The sequence below is a fragment of the Vanessa cardui genome, chromosome Z, assembly GCF_905220365.1.
Source record: "Vanessa cardui chromosome Z, ilVanCard2.1, whole genome shotgun sequence".
In the NCBI taxonomy this organism is placed as follows: Eukaryota; Metazoa; Arthropoda; class Insecta; order Lepidoptera; family Nymphalidae; genus Vanessa; species Vanessa cardui.
In genome coordinates, this window is record NC_061154.1 from 15009503 (window position 1) to 15037423 (window position 27921).

Genomic DNA, 27921 nt, shown 5'->3' on the forward strand with positions numbered 1-27921 from the left:
GTCGGCAAAGCGCCGGTGGCGCCGCGGCGCGGATGCCGAAAGCGACGTTGTCCTCGTGCGCCAGCTGTCAAAACGGTGTGACGTAACCGCTAGGGCGGCGCACACACGGCTGCGGCCAGCCGCTCGTGCAGTACGTTCGTGCAGTCCGCTCTTGCGCTGTTGCAATCGTTGCCTTTCGTCCGCGGTCCAGTGCACTGTGTACCCACGCCGCGTCTTCCGCGCGGCAGGTGAGGTTGGGGCCGGCGGCGTGGCTCCGGTCGCTTAGAATTCACCCGGCGCGGTATTGATCGCATCCCGTCCTCTTCGACTGTTTCAATGTTTATAAACAGCCGGTCGCATCCATTCGTTCCCTCTTGTTTTTGAAACGTTTGTCCGGGTGCAAGCAGTTTGGATAACTGATCCTGAAGGCACCGAAAACACCAGACACCGTCGTAGGATTCAGTGCAAGTATGTATGCACTACCACCTAATTTATTGCAGTACATTTTTCTACGCAGTATTTTGCTGACGGCAATAATACGATTATGGCGGTATATTTAGAAATAAAACCGGATAATGTTGTTTATTCTAAGATACAATTCAGACCCCGTTTATATATTTTTATTTCTAACGTGTAATCATTTTATTTTAAATTTAAAACTAAAATTTTCAATGAAAAATTGCAAACTGTGTTTTACGTTACGGATGACAGGTACATACATACATGCCTATAATTAAGTTTTGTATTTTGCATTGGCTCTTCATTGCCTATCCGGGTGTAAGTTCATTTGTTACATCGACATCGGCACAACCTACTGTGAATTACGCAAGTTATCGCCTAGTTTCAGACCAGCCATAGGTTACGTATATTATAAATGTAGCAATAGACACATTCTGGACTAAATTCAATCAATGAAATGTACACATTCATGTAATAAATACCTATGAATGTTATGTCAAAAGATCATTTAGGTGGAATTACTTCATGAACTTTGTCTTAAGATTTTGCTACAATGTTTAATTTAAACGTGACTATTTTAATTATTTCTTATACCTAATAACACCAAGTTAAAGGTTAATGTAGAGATAGCATAGTTATTCAAAACAAATAATATTTAGTGCCGTCGCTTTCAATGAAGCCAATAAATAAGTATTCACCTACATAATATGTCATAGTTTAAACAAAATGATCTCCGTCGTATTGCGGAAGGTCGCGTTAAACAGTATATAGGTGCGATAGTCGGCAGGAAGCGTACGTTTTCCTACGCCATAGCGTTTGAGACAGTAGACTAGTTAAACGCAGTCATCCTGTTTTTGTTCAGTATCTCAACTGAAACTCGTAGAGTTATAGATGAAAGTGTACCGACAAGGCCTTCTATTTTGAGTAACTAACTTTTAGATCGGTCACGGTATAAAAAAGGCACCAATACAAATCTTTCTCACACAGGTTCAAGGTCAGTTAGTTTCTAGTACATGACTATAAATACGCTACATATATTTTCTACGGCGGAATCATTAGTAAAACAGGTTGTTTTTTCATTTGTGTTGATATAACAAGTCAAATAATAGACCGTGCATGTCCCACTGCTGGGCAAATACTCTCGTGTTATCTAGTCCATCAACTTGGTGTGGGTTGTTTTACACATGCATATTTTCTCACGGCAGTTAATTTTACTCCCGACTAAGAAATCAATTATAATCGCAGTAGAGCTTGCCCGGATTTGAAGCTGCGATCTTAGATTGAGGCTACGCTTTCTATCCACTAATCTATTGTGCTATATCGGCTCTTATATGTTTTTTTCATAAATATAACTACTTCAATGTGACCTTCAATTTTTTCTCCTATTTCATGACTATAAAAAATATTATAGATTAATTGACGAATTATAAGAATTATGTACAGTGTCTCCAACAGCTTCGCTTGCGCTTTAAAGGTTCATTGTTCAGGTATCAGGCACAAAAAAGTAGTCAAGGAAGTACTCCTTGGAGTTCAAGCTTGATTCGGTTGAGTGGTTTGGACATGGAAGAGCAACGGACGGGCAGACTGTGTTACTTTCTCATTTATATTATTATTATAGATTAGTATAAATTATCTGTTTGATAGTTTAGATTTTTTCAAATGTCACGTCAATAATTTCTTGCTTGTCAATTTTATGGCGTCAAAGCCAGAAGTCTCTCCTATTTAATTGATGTCCTGACTGATTCCGGTCACGGTGGCCTCAATATAGCTAAGCAACGCCGTTTGTTCGTTGTTTCACTCTATTTTTCCGATTGGACGGCAATTTGAAACAGCGCGAGAGTAAATACCCAATATACAGGAGTGTTTCGTCGCTAACTTTAAAACTCTTAGCGGTCTAAAGTTCTCTTAACAGATCTGTGAGATTCTGGCTTCTTTATGGATGCGTCAGTTTATACTAAATTCATTAATTATTATTAATTATCTAATGATTGAAAATTAGTTTCATGTGCTAAACTTTGTGTAATTATTAAATATATTTTTTAATTTATATACGCTCCAGGTTTGTTCCCCGGTTTTGTTGCCTTGGCATAAAAAAACCTTACTTTTATTTCTCTTATTTTATTTTAAAAATAACTAGACAACCGTCAAAACTTCGCTTCCCATTTCCGCCTCTCGCCTCACCGCGACACTCACCACTCGGCTTACAACCTCTTTTCTGCTCACCTCTCTATATCGTCATTACAGTACCTCTTCATGTGTTAGTTTTCACCCTAAAGATTTTCTTAAACTCGGGGGAAATACATTTAGTTGAACAATATTTATAGCCTCTTTAAGATAATAGATGATATCTTTTAACAGTGTTTATTTTGATTACGGCATTTCAAGTGTAAAAAAAACCGTGAAAAATTTCTTACGAAGTTCGACGTGCTCAGTATTTGTATAATTTTGAATATAAATACCTTTAAGAGCAGGTTCTTGTTTGTTTTATTGTTATGTCATCACTAAAACTATAACACCTATTTCGTAAACAGTTTGTATGAATTCAACTTATACAAAACAAACACGTTACACAATACAATAAAACATTGTATTGAAATAAATATTTAAATTTGGCAAGGCCGCGAACGAAGACAAATTCTATAACGATGTTATAAATAAATTATAATAACAATATAGAGTCAATATTATTTTGAAGGTAGGTTACTAAAAGTTTTATAATATAATAAACTAACGGGCAGCTATCTCGAGGTGAGGTAACTTTCGCGTGGGTATAGGACAAAGTAATGAAGTTTCTTATTTAATCATCGTAACACTTGTTTCTACTTATTGTTAACACGTCTGGTAAAATTTTATTTACTAGAACTTTAATTATGTGGTCCCGTTGTTTGCGTGCACAGACGTAAATTAAATATATACTTAGTGCTAATTATTTTCGCCCACTCTACCGGGACTTTATTTTTTAAGTAAGTATTTTAATATATTGCAGGTTCATTATTTTATTATTTAGATAAGTTTTTCATTTGTATCTGCGTATAGATATAAATAACGAAACTTAAACTCAAATAAACTGAGAATGAATACGGCGATTTGTTGACATTTACCTCTACAAATGCTAGTAGGTGAAGTCTCCGTATTTCCAGGAATACACAAAAAGAAAATTGCGCAGCGGGCGCGAATTAAATATGTTAATTCGTCACGTTGTTTATATAGGAGAGTTAACAAATATGTATTATATTAAAAACATGAAAATTTTCATCAATATTTCATATATTATTTATATTCTGTTAAACTCCTGTATCCATATACATAACAAAAATACATTACATCTATTTATTAATATGGATTTCAAATGACAGAAAGTAATATATTTTAGATTGTACGGCACTTTTATTCTTGATTAACTACCTTGGTTTTTTTTTGTTCCGAGAACGCGCCTTTTGTCGCGCACAGAATGCCGAGTCGCACCCCCCTTTTTAAAAGTATCGGGTGTTGTGTTTCACTTCGTTAGAAAAGTAGTTTGAAGTTGGTTATCCGAAAGTAATTTAAGGAAACCATTTTATTTAAATTATTTTGAATAATACATAATATATTAATGTTGTTGGTCATAAATGAACTTTTGCCGAAAACACAACTAAAAAATTTAAAAATATTTTAATAAGTATAAGTGCATTATTCTGTGGAAAGTATAAAATAATATGGTACTTAAAAAAAAAAAAACATTTTTTTTAGATATTCTATACTTTGTTTTTTAATCTACATTTTGAAGTTATGAACAATATTTTTCCATTACAAGAATAATGTAAGTACCCGTCTTCTAAATTAGCTACAGTTCAAACCTCGTGAATACATTCTAAATTCGGGTTGATCGTTGTTGAGTTGGATTGGAAAGTCGTTTTATGAAGTTGAAGAGAAGAATCTAAAGCTTTGTTACTATACATAATAGATTAGGCACGACTTTTAAGACGTTCTTTGACGTTTCTAGAACAGTTATTCTTGCCGGTTCAAAGAGTTACTATTAATATTGCGGATAGTTTCGAAAATAATTTGTTGTATCGTGCAATGACTGAACAGTTATAACTAACTATATATTATTTTAACGAAATTATCGGTACAACCATTTTAAAGTAGGTAAGTATCTAGAGTGATGACGCCTCCGTTTTATTGTTCTCTCATCGCAGGATATAATTAGATCATGCTAGAAATGCATTACAAAGCGCGGCGTCCCCGCGTCCTTGTGGCTGATGTCACTCGGACAAAACAAACATTATATGTCCGACAATAGGGAGCCCTGCCCACGTCATCTGGGTGCGCCAAATCTATCCACCTACATTTCATTATTCCGCGTTGAGCATGATGACCAACACAGTCGATGTACCCGTTTCCTGCTTCATCAAAAGCTACTTCATCCAAAGGGTTTCTGCAAAGGACCGTTGAAAAAGAGTAACTAACGTGTTTCTTACTGACACGTAAGCCCTCATATAAATAAATGATTCGATTGCGTGCATAAAATTACATAACGCCATTTCCTACGTCAGTCGTAACATTGACCGTGCACTTTTAGCAAAAAATATTTTATATGTGCACGAAACGTGTACGATTGTAATGCATATGTCAACATGCAAATTTTCGTTAGTTTTATTTACCGATTGCTATTAAATCGTTCGAATGAGGTTTGTTATATAGTTTCTCAAATTATAAACAACGCAATGGCTTGATAAATCGATATCTGACAAGTACTCGTGGTAAGATTGCACTTGTAAGATTTAGGATTTATTACTCGCTGGGTGGAACGACTAACAGTTAACTGTTTTATTTACTTATTTATTTTTTAAATAGATGATTTTAACACAGATAGTTTTGTAACAGCAAAGAGGAAATCAAAAGAACATTCAGATATTTTTTTACAATATGATTGAATTGTTACAAGTTACAAAATATTTGTACAACGAGGAAGTCGAGATAGCGCTGTGGTTAAAGTAGATCTTACTCGAAGGTCACGGTCAAATTCGGATAAGGGCTGGTATCCACGTATAGATTATTGCATTGATGTGAAAGTGTGTGATAATAAATTCAAATTAATGTATAAAATGCGGTTAAAGGAATACAATAAAAGTGGTCAGTATTGTAATTTTTATGTACTTTTAATCATTTTTTTATAATTCTTCGTTTTTTCTAGAGAGTTAAAATAGAAAATAACTTTTAAGATAAACAGATACCAGTACCGCTTATATTATAAAATAATAATAATTTCGAATGTTATCATAAAAAAAGACTCAATTTAAAATGTAGATAATATTGAATTCACACTACGAGTGTTTTGTTTCATATAAATTATGAATTCCGCTACCCGTGTTAAATTAACTGTTTACTTACATAAGTGAATGCAGCTCTGCATAGAACTTGAGCTTATCGAATCGGAACAGTTGCCATCTTTCCCACGTCTATAAGAGAGCTGAGCGCTGAGCGTAGAACTGAAATGGTAACATGGACTATCCCATATCAGATTGCAATCTTTACTCAGAAACTGTGAATATTGTAACATTCACATGCTTCAGCTCGACAAATTTCTCGCTTCGCAGACTCGACTCACGTTTATACTAATTTTATAATATTTTTATTCTGTTTACTTTAATATGAGTCATGAAGGATCTGTTAGATACACACACAACAGATTCATTGTAAAGGTCAAGGTCATCCCAATATTACCGATGTATATTATAATTTATAATCTCGCTTAATCTTAAGAATATGTTCATTAAATATTGAATCTTTTTATAAATGTTAATGTCGTAAAAATCGAAATATAAAATACAGAAGCTATTAGATTGTTTACGCTGTTTCTTATCCGCTGCTCGATCTGATGTGAGCGCGATTGCTGTAATAAACGTTTATTTTTTTTCTTTCATAGATTTAAAAATGTATTCACATTAATAAAACGGAGACAAAGCTTAATTTTGTATGCAGAAATATTAAATATAATTTAAAAATATATATTTACCGGTGAGCTGTATCATACCTGCCGTATTTTTGAGATTGGTAATCGCCTTATTATTTATAAAAATTGTACTTCATAAGATAGCGTGTATTATCTTATCGACTTTATAGCTCGGTAGTTACTTCAGTCAACGTTAGAAATAATATTGAGTAGAATTTTTCACACAAACGTGTACGAGTCACATGATTTTTTAAAAAAATGTAAAATCAGCTCTTATTTGCATTTTTCCTCTTTGTCGCACTTAAGATACATATCAAATTGTACTATCTACAGGAAATATGTCATTGTTATAATAACCTATTTTACATTAAGTGTATAACATTATTATTTGCTTTTTAAGATATTCTCACAGATTTTGCATTAGTCAATGTGAACTATAGGTGATATTAAATATGCAAATAGATAACAAGAAGTCAGCGCCTTAAAATCACACTGCATGTAACTATCATTGTGTTATAGCAAAGGTTGACCTTTCCCTTGCTAAAGAATGCTATTATATTGTCATTCCTATTTCAAGTTAGATTATATCTGTGATTATATCTATGTAAAGCCATTCCTTTCTGCTGTGGTATTGTATGCGGAAATCATTTAGGGCCTATTCTAAAAAAATATGCAATATAAATGTTATGAATGAATCTCAAATTGTCATTAAAGCATGAATTATATTTAGACAACCGCCCGCGCAGAAAATGTATGCGAGATTTGTGCTGGCACCAAATCATCTACAATCACATCTGACGTCAGGTTTTTTTTTAATGTATTATAATTATAAATTAGTATTGAATAGCGTATACGTAAGTTTAAATAAAATATTTTTAGTGTTCAAATTCGTCGAGAAGTGAGGGTGATTGATGGTTTTGAGTAGGATTTGATCTGCATAGCATCTATTTAAAGATTCTACCAACCTTAAATAACAGTATTTACATTGAAAGCAATGTACCTAACTAAAACGTACCTCGCTTAAAACAACCTAATAGCAAAAATATATCACACAAACACAATTATTTAATATTTTTAATGTATGTATTATAACTGGGACAAATAGTTGGAAATTTAAAGTTATGCGTCGTAAACCATGCAAGTGTCAGCTTAACGTATTTAATATTTTAGTATGTTGAGTAATTTATTTCACCTTGGCAAAGGCAAAACTGGAACAATCTTGAAGCGAATCGTTTAAACACATCCGATGCATATTGAAATAATTAAACACTATTGTACAGCGAACGATAAATGTTATACGTTAATGCATAGATGATGCTGCAGCTCACAGGAGGATCATTAATAATATATTTATTAGGCTCATTTATAAACTGATTCGATACGTATTTTTCGTACTAAAATATATTATTTCTATATATTAGATAGATTTAAATGCTCCCAATATTGCAATTTTTATTTTAATTGTTTATGCATGTCTATAGTAAGAATAAAACCAAGTAGTTTATATATGTAAACGCGCTAATTTTCGTACCTACTGTTATGATATATCTAAACATTTTTTTTCCCTTTATTGAAAAAGGTTGTCTATAATATCACGCTACTACCCGCAGGGGAAGCAGTAACGTTTAATACGGGTAAATCAGCGACTTTTTGTGTATTACGTCTGAAAGAAAACTTGTATCGAATGGTAAAGATGATCGAACAATTGATTAAGATTTTAATCAATTAAAAAGACCAAATCGTATATTTGCTCATTTCAATAGAATCGATTACCAATAAAAATGTTTATAAACGGTCAGTAAAATATTTATATTATAAATTTCTGATCTATACCCTATTCGCTCCGACAAGCTTCCGACGTTAATAACCCCGCTAACGAACTCATTCATACTGGTCTAATTGGATCCCAATTGCCTGTGTAGCATCTGGAAATCAATCATATATTAATGTATACAATAGTTATATATTGCCATATTTAGACTATTTAAAAATAATATATGTATTAATCTCTTGTGTAGGTAAGTTTCCGTTGCCAGCACTAATTAGGTCGTGACAAAAGAGGTCAAGAATTCGATTCCCTTTGTCGGCTGGTTACAAAATTGGAACACACTTATTGTTGTAGTCCGTACTTTACCGTTATAGTTGTAGTATAATGGCGTAATTAATAACCATTAAAGTAATATGGAACGATGAAAATATTTAAGATTAACTTTATTACACCTGTAATCTAAGATTACTTTCGTTGATCAAATATTTAAGATTGAATATTAAACATGTGGTGTATCAGTTAATAAATGTACTTATTATGACACTTAACACCGACATTCGCACCTAACAATAACATGTAGGCATGATAGGTATATGTCCACATACATTTAACATGGTTACTAATTGGAAATGACTGCTTCATTCGCTTAAAATTACCTTGAAATATACATTTAGATGCTGTTCATCTAAGTGTCTTTATAGAAATATGTAACTAAAGAAATCTGAGTGAAATCAAATGTTAACAATAATTACAGGCAAACTAAACTTATATAATATTATAAAAATGCAAAATACAAAATCAATTGTATCGATATACCTCATCCTAAAAATTTTACGAATTGATTAAGTAATTAACAGAACAGGATATTATAATAATATTACCATTAATGACACTTTTATTCGATATTAATATGACATTATTGTATACATTCCTATACGTTTTTATACATTGTATTTTTTCTTTCTAGATCTTCGTACCTAATCATAAATAAAACGCAGTGACGTCGTTACTTATATGCAGACAAAAGTTTCTTCAAAGGACAATGTGAACACAATTTTCACAACGAACGCGGAACTGTGAATTAGCGGTCGTGTGTTTAATGGTATAAAGGTACAATTAAAGGGACAGCCATGCTGTCCTACATGGTGCCCGTAGATGAGAAACCGCCCCCGGTGCCCGGCAAGAATCGTATGAATTTGGAACTGATTGCTAGCCCCGGTAGTCCAGAGACTTCAGCCCGAAGAGCTCGAACGAATATCTCGAAGGAGTCCTCGACGAGTTCATTTGCAAGTGACTTAACGATATCGTCGTCTACGCCGACAGGGGCCTACGATAAACCAAAGCATAAGCTACTTAGTAATGGAAGCAAACACACTTCATTGAAAAGGTTAGTATTATTATTACATCATAGCATTGACCGTGAAGTAAGATCATTTAAATAAATTGATGAATTAACACGGCCCAATGTTTTATTGTGTAATTTATAAGTGTTAAAAAAATATTTATATCCAATGTATGGCCTATAATAAAATGTACGAAAGGTTTTGATTTGCACGAATTACCAGTTGCCATGATTTCATAAATTTAATTTCGATTGGCACATTGATAATTTTCCAATTACGTCAAAATTTTCAAATTCTTAAAATTTGACCACTGAATCCAGGCATACGTGCCGAGAGTTTTTTAAAAGCTGTGGGTCTGAATGATTTGAATGACAAATCTTCATCATCTTGTCTTTTTGATATTTCAGTTCGTCATTAGTTCTATGGAGTCACAAAATTAGTTTTTTTTTTACGAACCAAATTTCCACAGGTAAGGATGGATGAAGTTAATAAGAGTTCATTTATCGATCGAATTTTCCCATGTCAACAGCGTTTAAAAATACACTTTATCTAGGAACATGCCCATGTTGTGAGCCATATAAACGGTTATTAAATATATATTTTTTTTATTTTCTGTTAAAATACCAGAATGGTTAAGCGTCTCGATATAAACGGTTGCAACATATACAAGAGAAGCATTCGACGCTTCTACATAATAAATGATACTTTACTATTATTTGAATATTGTTAGAATCAGTAATTCAATTTTTTTCATCATCTTTACAAATGGAAAAAGATATGCACACGTAGCAAAACAGAGTTCTTCGAATCGTAGATCGAAGACAATGAAAGACCACAGGAAAATGGTCGGCCAGCATGTTGTTTCTTCCTTTACAATTGACAGCGCTTGAACAAAAGGAATGCTATACCATTCGCTCATTTCTGCCTCTTCGACTGATGTTTATAATTATTATAAATAGAAGAGAAATCGGTTAAGACAAATGAACCCTTGATATTCTGACAAAGCTTACCATATTAAAAAAAATTCAAATAAAAGTTTCGTAACTCCTGTGTAGATATACCTATAATATTTGTATGTTGTATTTATACCTCTAATATAAAATCAAATAAAAAAAATCTATAATATCGGTCGATTATAACCGAGCTAAGATAAATTTACTTAATTTTAAAATATTGCACCTGATCAATGATTTAAAAGTCTGCCAGTTTTTTTTCGCACTCAGCAAGTCTTAATTAATCAAATGGAAGCAAGCAGATCCATGTGCAAATTAATTAGCAGAGGTTTTTTTTTATATTTTTACATTTACGCTCCATGGTATCTAAATCTCACTGGACGGAGTACTGGGCTACTTCGGGGATTTCTTCGTTTTTAGAATTCATTTGATTATCATCCCCAGAGGAAGACTTGCAGTAACATAAAAAGCAGTGATGTAAGACTTTATTTAACTATAGCCAAATAGATTCGCATTGATCTGAACTTTAATCGCTGTCCATATGTCCGTACCAATCATTTACGGAAACGCTCGCACATCTCCAAACACGACAATATTGAAGTCTTCCTACGTTGCCCATACTAGGTAATTATTGATTACGTAATAAGTAGTTATTTCGTCTAAACAAACCACAAATACAAACAAAAAATTACAAGTAATGTATAAACCACCTGAGTTAATATGTTTTTTTCTTCTGCGGATGTCTTTTTTGAATGATTGTCTCTTAATAATCTGTGATTTAACAAGTAAAACTAGAAATGTAAGTAGTTATTACATCGATACAATATGTACTTATGAACCAGAACTCAATGTCGTAACAAATAACATTATATAGTATTATTATATTATATTGCTTTATTAATAAACATGCTTATTATTTTCAACTTATTTTTAAAATCGAATTAAAATTCAAATTAAAATGTGTTCAAATAAGTCTTGCATTATTTTACAAGATTATTTAAACATGCAGAGCTATAACCGGTTAGCTATAAGCGCTTTTTACGCTTAATGGTTTTTCTTAGATACTTAATACCTATATTTGTCGTCAAAAAAACAAGCTATGAATTACAACTCTATGTTAGAAAAAAATCTGATGACACATATTACAATGCGATAATAGATGATCGAATATTTATTTAAATTTGGCGTTGACCTTATGTGATCTATCATAGGTGACGAGTTCAGTCAATTAAAATATCAAGAGAATAAAAATATTTTTATTATCTGTGTATTATAAGTCAAATATGACATTTGACATTTGTGTAAACGATTCACATCAGGTAAATTGAACTCAAGCGTTACATGTATGTAGTAGATAATTTGTGTACGTATTACACATTCGTATTTTCGTATGATATTGCACTCAAAATTGACCTTGAAATTGTACTCACGTCGCCGCCGAAGATGAATCATTAAAAAAAAAACGAATCTTATTATTTACGGACAAATAAATATATGCATATACATTGAGCAACTAGAACACGGATTTTATACGAAGCATTGCACCATATTTTAATGAGTTTTACTAATTAAATTAGGAAATTCAAGTAAATGAATTTGGTTTTTATCTCTAAATAACTATTGAATTTTTTTTTTTATAAATATTGCAGTCACATTGTTTTAAAATACCATAAATTAGCTGTACTTATAATATTTATTTGAAAATATTTAGCAATTGTCGAAACATGTTCGAAGCGTCAAGTCCGTAATAATAGAATTCCTCGGTTAATAACCCAAGTTTAACCGTTTAATCTAATAATAATTGCTTTGATTCTTTAGATCTCAGATTTTATACAGAGGTCAATCAAAGAATGTCGTGATTGTGATACGTACAAGGTAGTAAATTCGTTATGTCACGTTTAATAAAATCCTTTATTCAATAAAGAAACATTACACTTAGTTGTTGATGACACGTGGTAGTCTTTAATTTGATAAAACAAATCTGTTTAGAAGAGAAAATATTCTGTCCCGATAAGAATCGACGAAATAAACTTTTCGGTGCTTTTTTGACAGTGTATATTTGAATATACATATGTATACATGTTAAATAATAATTAGTATAGATAAAAAAAGATAAACAGGAGGCGATCGTATTCACTTCACCAATTGTATAATAACATTTTGTAAACAAGCGTCATTTTAATTATTATTTAAATTAAATAATTTGACAGTTTCAACGGTTGTTGGTGCCCTGTTTTAGTACATTTCGTCGTGTAGCAGGAGTAATAAGTTTGTGTTTGCTCTTTATCCCAAAGCATAATACCGTAAGAAATTATACCGTGGAAGTAACTGAAATATAGTAATCGAACCGTATCAACATCGGTAAATAGTCTTATTTTTTTAACCGCAAATACCGCAGAGCTTAATCTATTTGCTAATCCATTTATATGAGGGTCTAATGCATATTGCCAACAACTGGATCTATCGATTATATATTGATAAGGCATTCACTTTTATTTGCATATATTGATTGTAGTTGGTGTGCTAAATTTTACAAATATTTTAACAGAATATTAACTATCTCGAACTAAATAAAGAGATTACATTTTTCTGAGAAGAAAAGACAACCCAATTATGTATATTTGGAAAAGGAATGGTCCAAGAATTGTTCCTTGAATGACTCAAGGGCCCATATCAACTGAGAATCCAGAACAACATTTTCTTTTAACTTCAGTCTTCAGAATTATACTCTTAGATAAAAATTCAAAATTTCGAGCACACGATCTTTAATTCACTCGTAACCATGGCCAGAATCTCATGCTTCACACAAAGCCTTTAGCCAAGTCAACTACGTTGGTTATAGAGTTATCCCTTGTAGATCGAAATTCTGTTTTATGAAGCACATTGCATTCTTTTAAATGAGGTAATTAATTGATTTAAGGTTTTTTTCATCGAATATCTGAAGCTTGATATTGATTTACTTTTGGAATCGAAAATACTACCAAATTTAATATTTTGATTGATCAATATATTTCATCAGTTCGAGTAATACAAGAACATTAAATATAATTTTTAATGGTAACAAGGTACTTTCATTTTAATTATTTGCAATATTATCGAGAAATAATTATAATAATAAGGAGCTTGAGATTTATGTTATTTTTAAATCTTTGTTTATATTAACAGCTCTTCTCATATCGCCATATGGTTATATTCAGTAGTCGTTTAATCAGTAGTCGTTTCCAATGGTGGTCAATTTTTCTACGTTTCTACGTACTATTTAAAGCTACAATATTAAATAGTTTTACAATTTGATAATAATAACAAATTAAAAGTATTAAAATTTCTAAATGTTTAATTTATAAATGTTAAACCAAAGTATTTAAAGGATGTTTCATTGATTAGGTATAGCTTTTGTCATCCCAGGCATCTGGAAGCCTTAGTGGAATCTTTGAAATCCAAGACGTGTAAATTTCTAATTGACAATCCGGTCTGAAAAAAATATTCATAGCATTTAATTTGTATATTAAAACCTTCAATCATGAAGTCTGCCTATAATCTTTTACTCTTAGGTTACAACATACATTACAACGATCTCTATACTCATGATTCAGCATTGGTTCTATTTCGTAATAATGTTCGAAGCGTTGCTATCAAAATTAATATTTTTTATTAAGTGTTAGTTAATCGGAGCTTTTAGCTTGAGTATATAGAATATGATAAAGTAAATTGCGTAATAAGTGAAGGAATTTTATGAGCACAACAATTTTACTAAAAAATGATCATACTTGGCAGCTAGCCAGCCGATAATGCCCGACGATACGATGGGCACTGGTTTCAATGATTTCGTGGATTCCAATTTGCCCGTGACATGTGGCAAAACATCGGCAACCTCCTGACGAATCGCATCCGCTTCGTTCTGCGCCTGTCTGTGGGAGATGCCATTATAAAACACATTTTAATAGAGCAATCGATACTTTATATGTGCTAGTTCATATCTGTTGCATCATTGATTTCTGTTCATTCTTTGTTCACATTATTATTAATTAATATTTTTAGTACAAATAGTATCCACTAATAGTAATAATAATATTAAACAATTACGTGAAATTTACTTACAGGTGGCCTTCAAAAATATTTTTGAATTATACAAAAAGTGTTGTCGCTATTAAAAATTCCAAAATAAACCAGAAAATTTATTTTCAATAGAAACCACTTAATTTTTATGGCAATTTTATTAGTCATAGGCGGCTGCGTGGGCAAGGAGGAATCATAATGTTTGACATTGGTTTCGCACGAAGCTTTAGCTGATTTTAATTTCTGTGGCGAATGCTCAAACTGCGATGCAGCGCTAACATAGCTAGCACAATTGCAACAAACTGTAATCTCACTGTAATAATGCTTACTACAACTTATTATCTTCTAAGTGCTTCGTCTACGTAATTAGTTTACAAGTGCATACTTTATTAAATAACAATTTAAAGCTATCTATTTGAGTGCAGATAATATTTTTATATACAACAGACAATCTTGCTATGGAAGGCTATGGTTTGTTGCACGAATTTGCTGGGGAAAGTAATAAATTAGTCACGAAGTCAATACTCTAGTTAAATGAATCAAAAGACAAACCACAGTGATACAAAATATAATAATGTTATTGGTATATAAAGAGTAAATATTGATATAAGAACAGCCAGAGGTAAGACTACTGATAAATTTTGTGTAACGTACGATAGTAAAAAAAAAATTAAATTTATTCACAGATATTTTTAGATTAATCATTCTATAAGCGAGAATCAAAATAAATGAATCATAAATGCGCTCTTGCGCCTTCAGTAAACATTTTAAATTGTATTGTTTACATGCTGAGCACAAAAAAGACCTTACTTTCTTTCATCAAGTAACCAGCTCCACCGTTCAATCCACTGTTTCCGACAGTTGTCTACTTTTTTCCACTGAGCTCGAGACTGGAATGCCTCTGTGTTCGGATCATATCTCGACACACCGAGATCTTTCGCCATTGCTATAATAAAAACTGTGATGAATCAATTAATGCTTCGTCTATTCAATCATTTAAAAATACATTAACGTCTCGCGCCTAAAAATATAAATGAAACCAGTTTAGACAATTGTTATTTGAACTAAGTAGCTGGAGATAGTTATTTATAACGTCACTTACTAACAATAAGATCGTAACAGGTAGGTTCTAACCAAAGGTGTTAATTGTATTATCAGCGAAATATCGCACTTCTGTTGATGTAATAAACAATTATGTCACTTTAAATCTCAACATATTTATAAGAACAATAATACAATCTGCCGATACAATAATTTATTTAAAGTAAAATTGTTGCTTGGTTAATTAAAAATATCAATTAATAGTCATTGATGTGAGTTTATATTAGGTATCGATTATAAAACGTAGTTTATAGCTCATTCATAACTTTTGAATGTAGCAAATCCTAAAACAATTTTAAGCAAAAACAATATCTTGTTTATTATAATAGTACAGAGAGAAACAGAAATAAAATAAGTTACACTTAATAAAATTTCAAGATAAATAATAATAAGTATATTAAGTTCAGATTTAATTAACTGTAATGAAGTGTTTGTTACAAAATATGACTAGTTTGCATTCATTACCATCGCTAGGGAATTATAGAGTCAATTATAGTTAAGTAGGACGGTTATAACAAAGAATATTAAACAGCTTCCGACCGATACGGAAACACAATAAGTATAAAAGTTAAGATGCCGCGTGCTCTACCTTAAAAGTTAATGTAGGTCGATTAGAAAGTCTATTCGATTTTAATATCCAAAGAGTACTTTTAAAACGGGCTTAATTCTCGAGTTAAGGGTAAGACTAGTATCGAGATATCGTGTTGAGGAAACGTTATCTAGGAACGTCATTTACTCAAAGTATCACGAATGTACTAGAAAAGATGGTGAGGTAAATGACGAGTGTATGAATAATTCATTTTATATGTATATACTGATTATCTTACCTTCGGATCGTGTAAAGATTTAGTTATCAAAACTTTTTTTCATTGACAATTATTTTTGACAAAGACACTTAAATTTGTAAAAAAGATTGCCAAAAAATATAAAGTAAAAGTATATCAAATTAAAAAGTAATTCAGTGTATAAAAAAGGTTTACATATATATTAAAATTAAACGTCCACACATTGTAGACAGTGTGAACGAGTTTGCTTTTTGTGTATCGTCACACTGTCCGAAATAAATCTCATAGACCGTTTTTATATAAAAAGCCTTTAAGACAAACGAACCTTTACAACAAAGGCATAATTGATGACATAAGTCGATCGTTGTGATCAAAGGCGTGTATGAATAGAGCCGTAAAAGGTGACATTAACCATCGATTAAGCTCACCTTTGAACCTTAACACGTCAAAAATAGACATCGATTTTATGGTGTAATGAAATCTCACACCTTTATTTACAAACTATTGTATTATTTAGGCAAACATTTACCAGTATTACTTATTATCACGAGTACAGTAGTAAAAAAAATATTTAAAAAACGACTGACGAATGACTTAACGTTATGATATGTTATTAATGAATATCCTCTTAATCATATCTCATTGACAGGGTGTCTTTTGGGAGCTCCAAGGGGTCCATGGTAGAGACGCTTATCTACGAGAGCCCACTGCAAGAGGAACCTGAGTGCAGCCCACCGCCGAAGTTTCAAGAAACTGCGTTCCCGTATACGCCCGTCGAAGACGAGTACGTTATATTCCTTTAATGAGTATGTTTTATTTATTTTCACTAAAATGAATTGGCGAATTATATAAATTTTATGTCATTTGACTGTTGAGGATGAATGAGGTCACACATAATATCTATGTAAATTGCCGCTATTTATTTTATTGTCATTACCTACTATTTTTCTTTTTTTTATAATATAGCAATAGAAATAGTAGTTAGTGTTGTGTCGGTATTTTTTTTAAAGAAAATGAAACGTTTAAATAATTGATTTAGCTTAAAGTATACTTGAAACAGTTATTTGTTGAAATATTATTCAAAATGAGGTCCTAATCTTGGCAAATAAACCCGTAAAAGGTATTATACGGTTATTGATTGTTGATATTTGTGTAGTATGTAATAAAAGGTCAAACTTGGCCTAAGTGACTTAATGCACTCTCCCTAAGTGTTACGTAATGATTATGCAGCTACATTTTAAGACTAATTTGATCAATAGTTAATGTTATTCGTTCTACGTCTAAAAATAATCATACTACTTTCGAAAACAAATAATAATTTGTTTTTCTCAATAATTTTGGTTAAATGACAAAAAATATAATCGATATACTACTATACTTTATTGTCATCAGCCTTAAAAGTGTGAGCAAAATTTAAACTAAATTGATTGGATGAAACTGGTTTACAATTCAGTTGCATAATTTTTTCCACACATACATAGCAATTGAACCAAATAAAAGCTTTTACGAGCACCTTCCGATATACAATTTATATATCGGAGAGACAAAAAATTACAATAGCGATCATTGATTTTTATTAGTCGTTATATAAAATATATCACAATGACTCAACAAACTTGGTTTTAGGAATCACCTATTACTTAACAAGCTTACAAGCTTTAACGACCGTGTGATAGGAGAGGTCAATTGCATAAGGTCCTTTTCCGCGAACTGCGCAATACGCCTCTCATAAAAGTAGCGGTTTTAGTGTAACCGTAACTTTTTTTAAGAAACGTAAACATTTTAAATTATAAAGCAACGAGTAGACTGCTTGCAGCTACTCGTATCTGCACCAAACAAGTTCGCGGAACGTCGGATGAAAAGTTAATTTATTTAACTTAATATTAAAATTTATTATTGTGATAAACATAAACGTATAATAAATTCCAAGTATGTTATATCTTTTTTGTAACGGTTACATATTTTATTAACATTTTTTTTTATATCTGCGTTTATAAAAGCGCAAGTGCAGTATTCTGATATAAGTTTTCATCGTGCTACGTAACCATATAGAAATAAAAGCATTCACTTGTATGTACTATAGTGTGTATATATGAGTGTTGTATTAGTACATAGATCTGTATGATTTATACGAAATAAACTTGATTCAAATAAATACTTGGTAAATCGTATCAAAGTAGCGTAATGAGAGAGGAGAGATTTAATTAAAACGTCTTTATCAATATGATAGACGTAAAACCTTGACTGGACCAAAGAAAACGAACTGAACAACTCGAATGCTATTGATTTGCACTTAATTCAAAACTTCGCTCGATTCATAATAACAGAATATAAAACATAAGCTTAACATGCATCCCATAACATTACACTTATATAAGATAACTTCACGTTTCATCGCTCCAACTCTGCTAATATATGACTAAATAAATGAGATCGCTAATTATTCATATTCGAATGATCTTAAACTTGACAAATATTGTTCACTGGCCTCTAAACAAACTAAATAATACGGACAAGAAATTGAATTGAGTGAAGCGTGAAGGCATTTAGACGGTGGAGCTATTAAAATAATTTGTAAGGCTTATTTTGTATTATTAATTTTGTTTTGACTGCAACATTACTGTCATTCTGATTTTTTTTTTTGTATAAAGTTAGAAATATCGTACTAAACAATTCATTAAAAACAATTATGATTAGAGTTTTAGAGACAAATAGTACATTATCACACGTAATAGACTAATCGTAATTATCGTAACAAGTATTTTGTTTTGAATATCGAACTTAAAAAATGATTTTTGTATAATTAAACTTACAAAAACTGTATACATTATTACAAAAGCTCGCCTATTAGTATTTCCAAATCACCGATTAAAAGTTTATGGTGTGCCATTGTAACCACGTGACTCCTAACTCTAAAATAAGAGAGAGAGAGAATCCTGGAATTACAGTCACGTGTCAATTCAGAAATCAATACTCTAGCCATAAAATTTTGACTCATAAATGGTTAATTACAAAGCGAAGGACAAAGGATTTTTCCAAGTTGAATACTATTATTACCATTGAATACTGTTACTGCGACAAAGTAGCTCTACTGTGACTTTTAATTGTACGTTGCAACACAAACGAAGCAGATCTATGTACGAAGTAAAAGAATCATAATTATTAATATTTATGTTACTAGGGCCTAATTATACTAATTAAATGGTCAATCTAAAAATATACACTATTTTTAAAATACTTAGCTTAACAGACTTTTTATAATACCATTGAATGCGATAAAACAAAATAATAATAAAATGGATCGAACGAAACCGATTAAATTTATCGAGATTCGAATGAGAATCGTGAATCGTGTTCGTGAATGGTAAGCACGTCACTAGGTTGGCACGACTGTGCTCCGCCCGGCCGCTTCGCTCCATTCGCCACGGCCGCGCGCGACCGCGACTTCCGAGATCGATGTTGTGAACGCAGTGAAACTGTTCGTGTTCACTTTTGTGAAGCGCTGAGCGAATCTAGCCCTACAGTGCATATAAGTTTTACGTGTTTAATCTTTACTGTATTTCACGATTAACTTCTGTAAAGTGTTATCTACAGGTGATTTTCAATATTAGTGGGCGTCGATAAAATTGTGAATACTTGTAAGGTATGTTATTTACCAGTTCACGTCACTTGTTATGCTGCGCACTATGAATTCATCAGCCGAATATAACATGATTTTTTGAAATATATGTATATATTTATTTTATGAAAAGCTATATAATACTACGCCATAGCGAAAAAACTTTATAAGTTCGCGAAAATATAGAGAGAAAAATTCGGTCAGAATGACGTCACTAGGACTGAATTATAAACATAAAGCGACTTTTGATTCCATCCAGCACTTTGGAGCTCAAGGTCACTATTCACCACGTAGCTACAAGTAGTGAACATATATTGGCAAACAATTATACATCTGCTATTTATAATGCCACTATCAATGATCGTAACCCTATAACGAGGACCCGCCCTGTGGTCCAGTACAAGGCCGTCTTGCTGAGCGTCATCCTTATTAAATATATTTTGGCGATTTGAGCGTTGTTACTATGTTAAGTGACGAGAGGCTGGACAAAAATTACCATTTTTATCACTTTGACATGCAAAGATAATAACTCTCTTTATTAAGTAACATCACCTATGTTCATGTTATTTAATACTTTTCACTCAACTGACACACATATTGATAAAGAGTTACTGTGACATATTTCTTATAGGTAATTATAATTTGTGTAATAGCCTTTGTGTACTTATTTCATATTGGATAAATCAAACATGAAACTATTTACAGCTATGTTCTTTATATGGGATTTACAGAAATATTCTATAATCAAAAGTTTAATAAAAAATTGACATATATAATATTATCGTTAGTAGTAGCTTTGCTTATTTCTTAATGTTCATAAATTCAGTTCATAAACATGCAATTATACAAATAAGACAATCATTTTTGTGTTCTCTTGTTACTCTATCAATTCATTAATATAATTTACTTGTCTGATGTCATGAGTTCATTTAACGAACAACTTTGAACATCTTGAAATGTGTGGGAGTGATATCATCTATCCTTGCTCACTATGATGACAAGTTGAAGTTGTATCATCATCCAGCCGACATTAGCATAACCTTTTACTCCTAAATTACGTGAACAACAAAATTATTTTAAATCACATAAGCGAACTAGCATCTTGATGTTAAAGATAATAAAGTGTGGGTGGAACAGTCATCTGCTTCAATGAACAGGAGTTGCTAAATTACCTTCAATGTTAATATGTACCTATGTGTTATGCTCGCTAATGTGTCACCAATGCAAAGCAATGTTATGCAACTATATTTATGCGAAATTATTATTTACTATTGATTGTTTAAGCAGTATCTGATTATATGACATGTTTTACTAATAGGCAGAAGAGGTGTTGGCCTCTGCGTACATAATAAATAAGTAGTATTCAATGTATCTTGTACTTTTAGTAAAAAAAAATACAGTAATTTAATAATATCCATTCTAGAAATTATGCTCTGTTATAAGTGTTAATTAATTTGTTCAATAAATATAATTATAAATATTTTTGCTATATGCTGATTGTTACATTGTTGCATGTGTAATATACAATGTGCTCGCGGGAAATATTAGTATGTATTAATGATCAAATGTAAATTTGTTCATTTACAAAAATAGATTTTAATTTGTTTATTGTAATTTCAGTTCGGAGCGTTCGAAGGTCCGTGTATCCTTCTACCAAGGGGCACGGCCGCAGTGTCTGTCACCGCCCCCAACACAGTCAGAGTCGCACGTTCTTTACGCGGACTTACTGTCTGCTGCTGCAAACGTCGACATGGCGGACCATGCTATGTATAACAGGCAAATCAGGTAAATTTTGTCCTTATGTTGTTTTATTTTTTACATATTAAAATTCACTTTTAACCCAGCCTTGTACAATAAATGAAATATATTCATTATATGAATGCATATCTGAATATAGATTGAAATTCTTTATGTAGAGTTTGAATGTTATGTTAATCCAATAGTATGAAATACATTGTGCCGTTGATGGAGTTTTACTAGTTCCATACTGTGTTAACATTTTATAGATTGACTCTTTGTTGGAATTTCAAATGTGTACTATTGTTGTTCATATAGTGACCTCATTATAAGAGAATACAATAATGTATTATATGTTACATAAATTCTTTAGCTGGACTGGATGCTCGTTCTGAATTCTAAGCCACATAAAAATAATTGAAGAGTGCATTTTATAAAAAAATAATTTTATTTGAACAGTTTTACAGCTACATTCATTTAAATTATGTTTTAACTAGCTTCTCACCTTTAATTAATATGAATTTTTACATAAACAGACAGTCTCAAATTATAGGCACACGATCTTTCCTCAATAACCAACTTAGCTAATAAAATAAAAAATACAATTTGCTTATATTTAAATTTCGTGAAAATAAAATCAAAATATACTTTATTAAACTAGGCTTTTACAAGCACTTTTCACAATCATCATTTAACAAACTATACTAAGTGTAGCTGCCATTGGTTTGGTACATTCAATCAATCTAATTCTTCCACTTTTATAAAATAAATATATATTATGTATTCATACAATTCAAGAGCTAGAGTAGTGTCATTATTATAATGTACTGTCATTACTGATGGGCTATTTTAAAAATATATATTGAAATAGAAACATCACGGGTTTTTTAATGTCTCACAATAAACATAGCTATTGCATAATTTGTGGGTCTGTTTACTGCATTAATATTAAATAATTGCAGTACATTCAATTGTACCTTTAAGCAAATTATTAGTGGTTTGATAGGTTTTACTTGGTGGTAGGGCTTTGTGCTAGCCCGTCTGGGTAGGTACCACCCACTCATCAGTTATTGTACCGTCAAATAACAGTACTCAGTATTGTTGTGTTCCAGTTTGAAGGGTGAGTGAGCCAGTGTAACTACAGGCACAAGGGACATAACATTTTAGTTCCCAAGGTTGGTGGCACATTGACGATGTAAAGAATAGTTAATATTTCTTGCAGGCTCATTGTCTATCGGTGATGGTGACCACTTACCATCAGGTGGCCCATATGCTCGTCCGCCAACTTATACCATAAAATAAAAAAAATAGGTTCTAAGGTCGTTTTGGGTATTGGTGTTCCTATTCATTTCGATTTTTTACTTTGTCCCAATTATTCCGCTCGCGCTACCACACTGGAAAAAATATTAAAACTTATGATAGTTTTATCTTCTCTGAATTATTTTACAATGATGATGAAATCCTATTAAACTAGAAACCCTTTTTTGGAAAAATTTTGGTGCACCAATTGGTAAACTGGAGTTATATTTAACCTCCTTATTTTATAACTAATGCAACTCTTAAGATTTGTTATCTTATTACATAAACTATTGACTATAGTTATTTTTATATTGATAAATGTATATAAATATCTATTTTTTTCTTACTTTATAGCACTGAAAGCGGCTGGGATAACCCATTCCGCCCAGATGGCGACCTAAGCCGCGAAGCAGACGAAATCGTCTCTCTGATCAAGGGTGGCAAGCCGATCACTCCTACACCCCCTATTACAAATCAGATGCCAATTTGCGATGAGAAGGAGGAAAAAGTTCACGCTAACAACGTCAATGTGTGTAACAATATTATTTTAACTTATCATAAATATAAATGTTTTTGCATGTTTTTAATTTAATTTTTTTTTATGCTTGGATAATAAATATGAATATTGTAATCTGTAGGCGAGATGGCCCAGTGGTTAGAACGCGTGCATCTTAACTGATGATTGCGGGTTCAAACCCAGGCAAGCACCGCTGATTCATGTGCTTAATTTGTCTTTATAATTCATCTCGTGCTCAGCGGTGAAGGAAAACATCGTGAGGAAACCTGCATGTGACAAATTTCATACAAATTCTGCCACATATGTATTCCACCAACCCGCATTGGAACAGCGTGGTGGAATATGTTCCAAACCTTCTCCTCAAAGGGAGAGGAGGCCTTTAGCCCAGCAGTGGGAATTTACAGGCTGTTACTTTACATTACTTTAATCTGTAGGCTAGCCCTCCCGCTCCGCAAACCAAAGTGGCGAGCCCGGTGCACCAGAGCACCCCTAAAACTGCGAACGGCACTAAAAACGGGACAGCTGTGCCGGAAGTCCGGTCCGGCCAGGTGGAAGTCCAGCGCTCGCCGCCGCAGGAGCCGCTCCAACCGGAGCACGTGACCATCAAGAAGAAGCAGAAGTGCAAGTGCTGCGCCATCCAATAAGCTCCCCTACCCACGTCAACGCCGGTAACACGCTATGCTTTTCAATACTAGCATATATCGATTTCGGTGTTTACTCGGTGCTATATCATTTTACAATCGTTCTACAAGAAGTACCTAAAATTCATGTTCAAATTAATCCAGAAAGTCTATGTGTTCAATCGTATTAAAAATTATCGCATTACAATTCTGGCCTGTACTTTAGTGTACTTCAATTTTTTTTTTATATACGTTTGTTTTATTATTCGAGGTTGCATTGCGTAGTGTAACTGTTTATGTTTTATCTGTTAACTTTATATTGTAAGTATTTGTGACAGTTATAGAGATATTCATCATTTGACTAGTCTGGGTGATATGTTTGATTCAGTTTAAGATTATGTGACTATCGGAAACAAGAGGCCCACCACAGTGTTTGATTTAATTATGATTTAGTACACAAATTGATAGAGAATCTCAACAGGATTACTCCAGTATAAATTTAATTAAATATATTAACTAAAAGGAAACAAATAAATTATATTTAATCGAAGTATTTTAAATTATTGTGACAAAATATTTCAATAATTATATTTGTTATCATTTTAATAAATCACCATACGGTGTTTTGTATCATAAATTAGGAATCAAACAATTATTATTTATTTTAAAACTGTTACTGAGTTAATCTGTGTTGAATAATGTTTAAATACATAATTTAAATGTATATTTTTATATGTTTATTTATGAAGAAGTATTATAATCCTTAAATTATAATTTACCTAGTGTTTAGATATATCAGCGACAGTAATGAACATGTTTTCACTTAATATATGCATGCTTAAATGGTGTCATAATTCATACTTATTGGGATACTGTCAGCTGTTATGAAGGTTGTACTGACGTTGAGAGATAAAAGCAGTAATGATCTCGTTTATTCGATTTTTAAAATAACAGTAAATAAATATAGGACAAGTTGGATTTAAGACTGCTTATGGATATGAGCTTGTACTAGCACCTCCATAGTATTTGATAGTAGCCCATTATATTGAAATCGTCTAAATCGTCTATAAATGTAATCCCCGAATCCTTTTAGCTGCAGGCTTACGTCCAATACCGTGAATGTATGTACATAATATTAATAAGATTGTGACATGATTGTAACATCACTCGTCTATATGTTTAGCTGAAAATGTATCCTTATCGTACTCTGTATTCGTCATGAAACTCTGTGGCCAAGTAGGGTGCTCGATAATCTGTAACAAGTGGTTAGTGACAAATTTTATTTATCAGACGATTCAAATTTTAAAAGAGAATAAAACTTGACAGAGCAGTACTAAGCTAACTTTCCTATTGTGTTTTGTTTCAAATAAAATGTATGGACATATTAATTGTAACAATAGTGCTGTTATAGAATAAAATAAAAATCAATCGATATAATAATTATATAGATAGGGAAGATGGAAACGAAATGATGGAACGAGACACGAATGTGGAAATTCGTGTATTACTTAATAAAAGTTTGTGAAGAATGTAACAAGATTACGTTTCCTCTCTGAATGTAATATTTCCTTAAGTAGATAGGTGAATAGAATGATAATGTATAAGACAATTTATTACTCCGGTTATATTTTAATGGTGGTTAATTAAAAACTAATAAATTATTTTGACATACAACATAGATATCGTTTGTAAGTGTAAGCTACATTGAAGCGAGGACAGTCCGTAGTTGAAACGTTACGACCTTATGATATTGATACATTTTGAAATTTAAATCGATCCGAGTAATGCGAATGGGTATGAATGTGATTTTTCCGATTATTCTAGAGCATTCGATTATTTGTCGATAGATACAGCATTGCTTGGTAGTTATTTTAAACAATCCGCGCCGTTACTGCTTCAATGAGTGTTGCAATTGTACTAAACTATGTAATGTAAAGAACCCACGTGACTACCGTCGACGAAGTAGATGATACGCACCTAGGAACTAGACTAAGGCATTTCAATTTCGGCTATTAATCGTTTGTCGTAAAACTATTATTTTATTATATATTGAACTCTCAGTATAAATGTGAAATATTGTGAAGTATAATTTATTCACTTACGCATCCCAGATCACGTGGTTTCTTTTTTTTTTTTAATTAAATTAACCTAAAAGTAAGAATATCTAGTGTAATAATGCTTTTTAAAGTGTTATTTTTATTTTGATATTTTTACAGCATGTAATTTTTAAGTGCATCTATTTGGGCACAAAGGTTTTGGTCATAATTTATGTAACATACAATAAAGTGTGAACAGTACCATGTTCGGTTTATTTGTGTAAACATTATTTTAAATATTGGTGCTTTATCTCGTTATATAGTTCAGACAGGGGCCCAAATATGTCAAAAACGTTTTAAAACAAAGCTTCCTATTTTATATATTCAGTATGTTTAAGCTTCACAATCTGTAATGTCCAAATCGGTCCTCTACGTCGTACTGAATTGATATCAATTAATTTCTATTTAAATTAAAAATGAATATGTTATAATAGTAATTATTAGCTAAGCAGCAATGGCCATCAGAACAGTAGGTCTCAATAATGCTGTATTATTTGATTGTAAGGAGTAGAATTGATTAAAATATGATCACGGGGAAGAGTAAAAGTTGCCATAGTCATTTCAAAGAGCATTAATTATCACGTCGCGCTGGTCTCTCGAACGAATGACACTTGGAGCTGTGTAATATTTGCTTTCTTAGCCCCACTTCGAACTGAGATTGATAAGGCTATATTACATAAACGACTGGAGCATAATATATGTACCTTGATAATGTTTTTTATTTCTTAATAAAAGTACTGTCATTAAGGTTCAATATATTACTGAATAAAAGCGAAAGTTTGCTTTCAAATGATAATAGTTAAATTTTACTTCACGACATTAGACCTAAAGTATATTCTCGTTTCCAATATTTTACAATGTATTAGATGTGTAATAGAAAACTAAATCTAAAATGACATTATATTTGTATAAACTATTTACTTTCTATTATTATTATCAATCAATGAATATGTACAAATCGATTACATTGTAATTATTTATATTAAATCTTTAAATATGACGTCTTTTTATGTTTTTTGACATTAAAATCCTCGTAAACATATTTTTTATTAAACACCTACTTCCTATAAACAATGTTTCAATATTTTCATTTACCAAATAGATGATATGGTGATACTGAGTAAGAGTTATTGACGTTTCACTTAAGTGTTCTATAGATGAGTTGAAGTCAACTGACCTTGCAAATGTTGATCATCGCGCAAAAATATTATTTGACAGAAAAGGGGAATCAGATCTCATATTAAATTATGACTTTTATCTTATTACAAAAGGTATATTATTCTCTTTAATGTATTGACATACATCTTTGGCTCGAAATTTTGGAAACAATTTTGCGTCAAAAAGCTAGGAAATAGCAATGATAATTATGAAGCGGATGTACATTGCATGATTCGTCTTTAACTAAGAAACTATTGGTTACCTGGTTCCAACTCTGCATTGTCTTGCGCAGCCTACCAATCGTGTTATTCCCTAACTTTACGCGCTACTGCTTTAGTTTATTTTCGTATAATTTCGTTATAAACTACGAGTTACTCAAATAGCAGTACTTATTTACTTTATAATTAAATATTTATTATAATATTGATGACTTCTCCAAGACTCGTGTAAATTCGTGACAAATTCCGTTTTTATATTATTTAATGAACACTACTCA

The 27921-nt window shown here is 31.8% G+C and overlaps 2 protein-coding genes and 1 long non-coding RNA gene across 4 annotated transcripts; 1 reads left to right on the forward strand and 2 right to left on the reverse strand.

Moving 5' to 3' along the window:
- Positions 1-89: 89 nt before the first annotated feature.
- On the forward strand, positions 90-27267 carry LOC124542872. Its single transcript, XM_047120760.1, has 6 exons — positions 90-447; positions 9109-9528; positions 17029-17163; positions 21619-21783; positions 23389-23563; positions 23986-27267. The coding sequence occupies exons 2-6, from the start codon at positions 9272-9274 to the stop codon at positions 24193-24195; spliced, it is 942 nt and encodes a 313-aa protein (XP_046976716.1). The 5' UTR covers positions 90-447; positions 9109-9271; the 3' UTR covers positions 24196-27267.
- LOC124542874 lies at positions 4190-6547 on the reverse strand. The gene is made up of 3 exons (XR_006967398.1): positions 6455-6547; positions 5812-5909; positions 4190-4855 (listed from the first exon to the last, which is right to left on the reverse strand). It is a non-coding gene; the product is annotated as an uncharacterized LOC124542874 (long non-coding RNA).
- On the reverse strand, positions 13745-16507 carry LOC124542873. 2 transcript variants are annotated; one of them, XM_047120762.1, is made up of 4 exons: positions 16422-16507; positions 15304-15439; positions 14205-14345; positions 13745-13908 (listed from the first exon to the last, which is right to left on the reverse strand). In XM_047120762.1, the coding sequence occupies exons 2-4, from the start codon at positions 15435-15437 to the stop codon at positions 13818-13820; spliced, it is 366 nt and encodes a 121-aa protein (XP_046976718.1). In that variant the 5' UTR covers positions 15438-15439; positions 16422-16507; the 3' UTR covers positions 13745-13817. The 2 variants fall into 2 exon arrangements, with proteins under 2 accessions (XP_046976718.1, XP_046976717.1); XM_047120761.1 differs by lacking the exon at positions 16422-16507 and having other exon boundaries at positions 15304-15658.
- Positions 27268-27921: the final 654 nt, after the last annotated feature.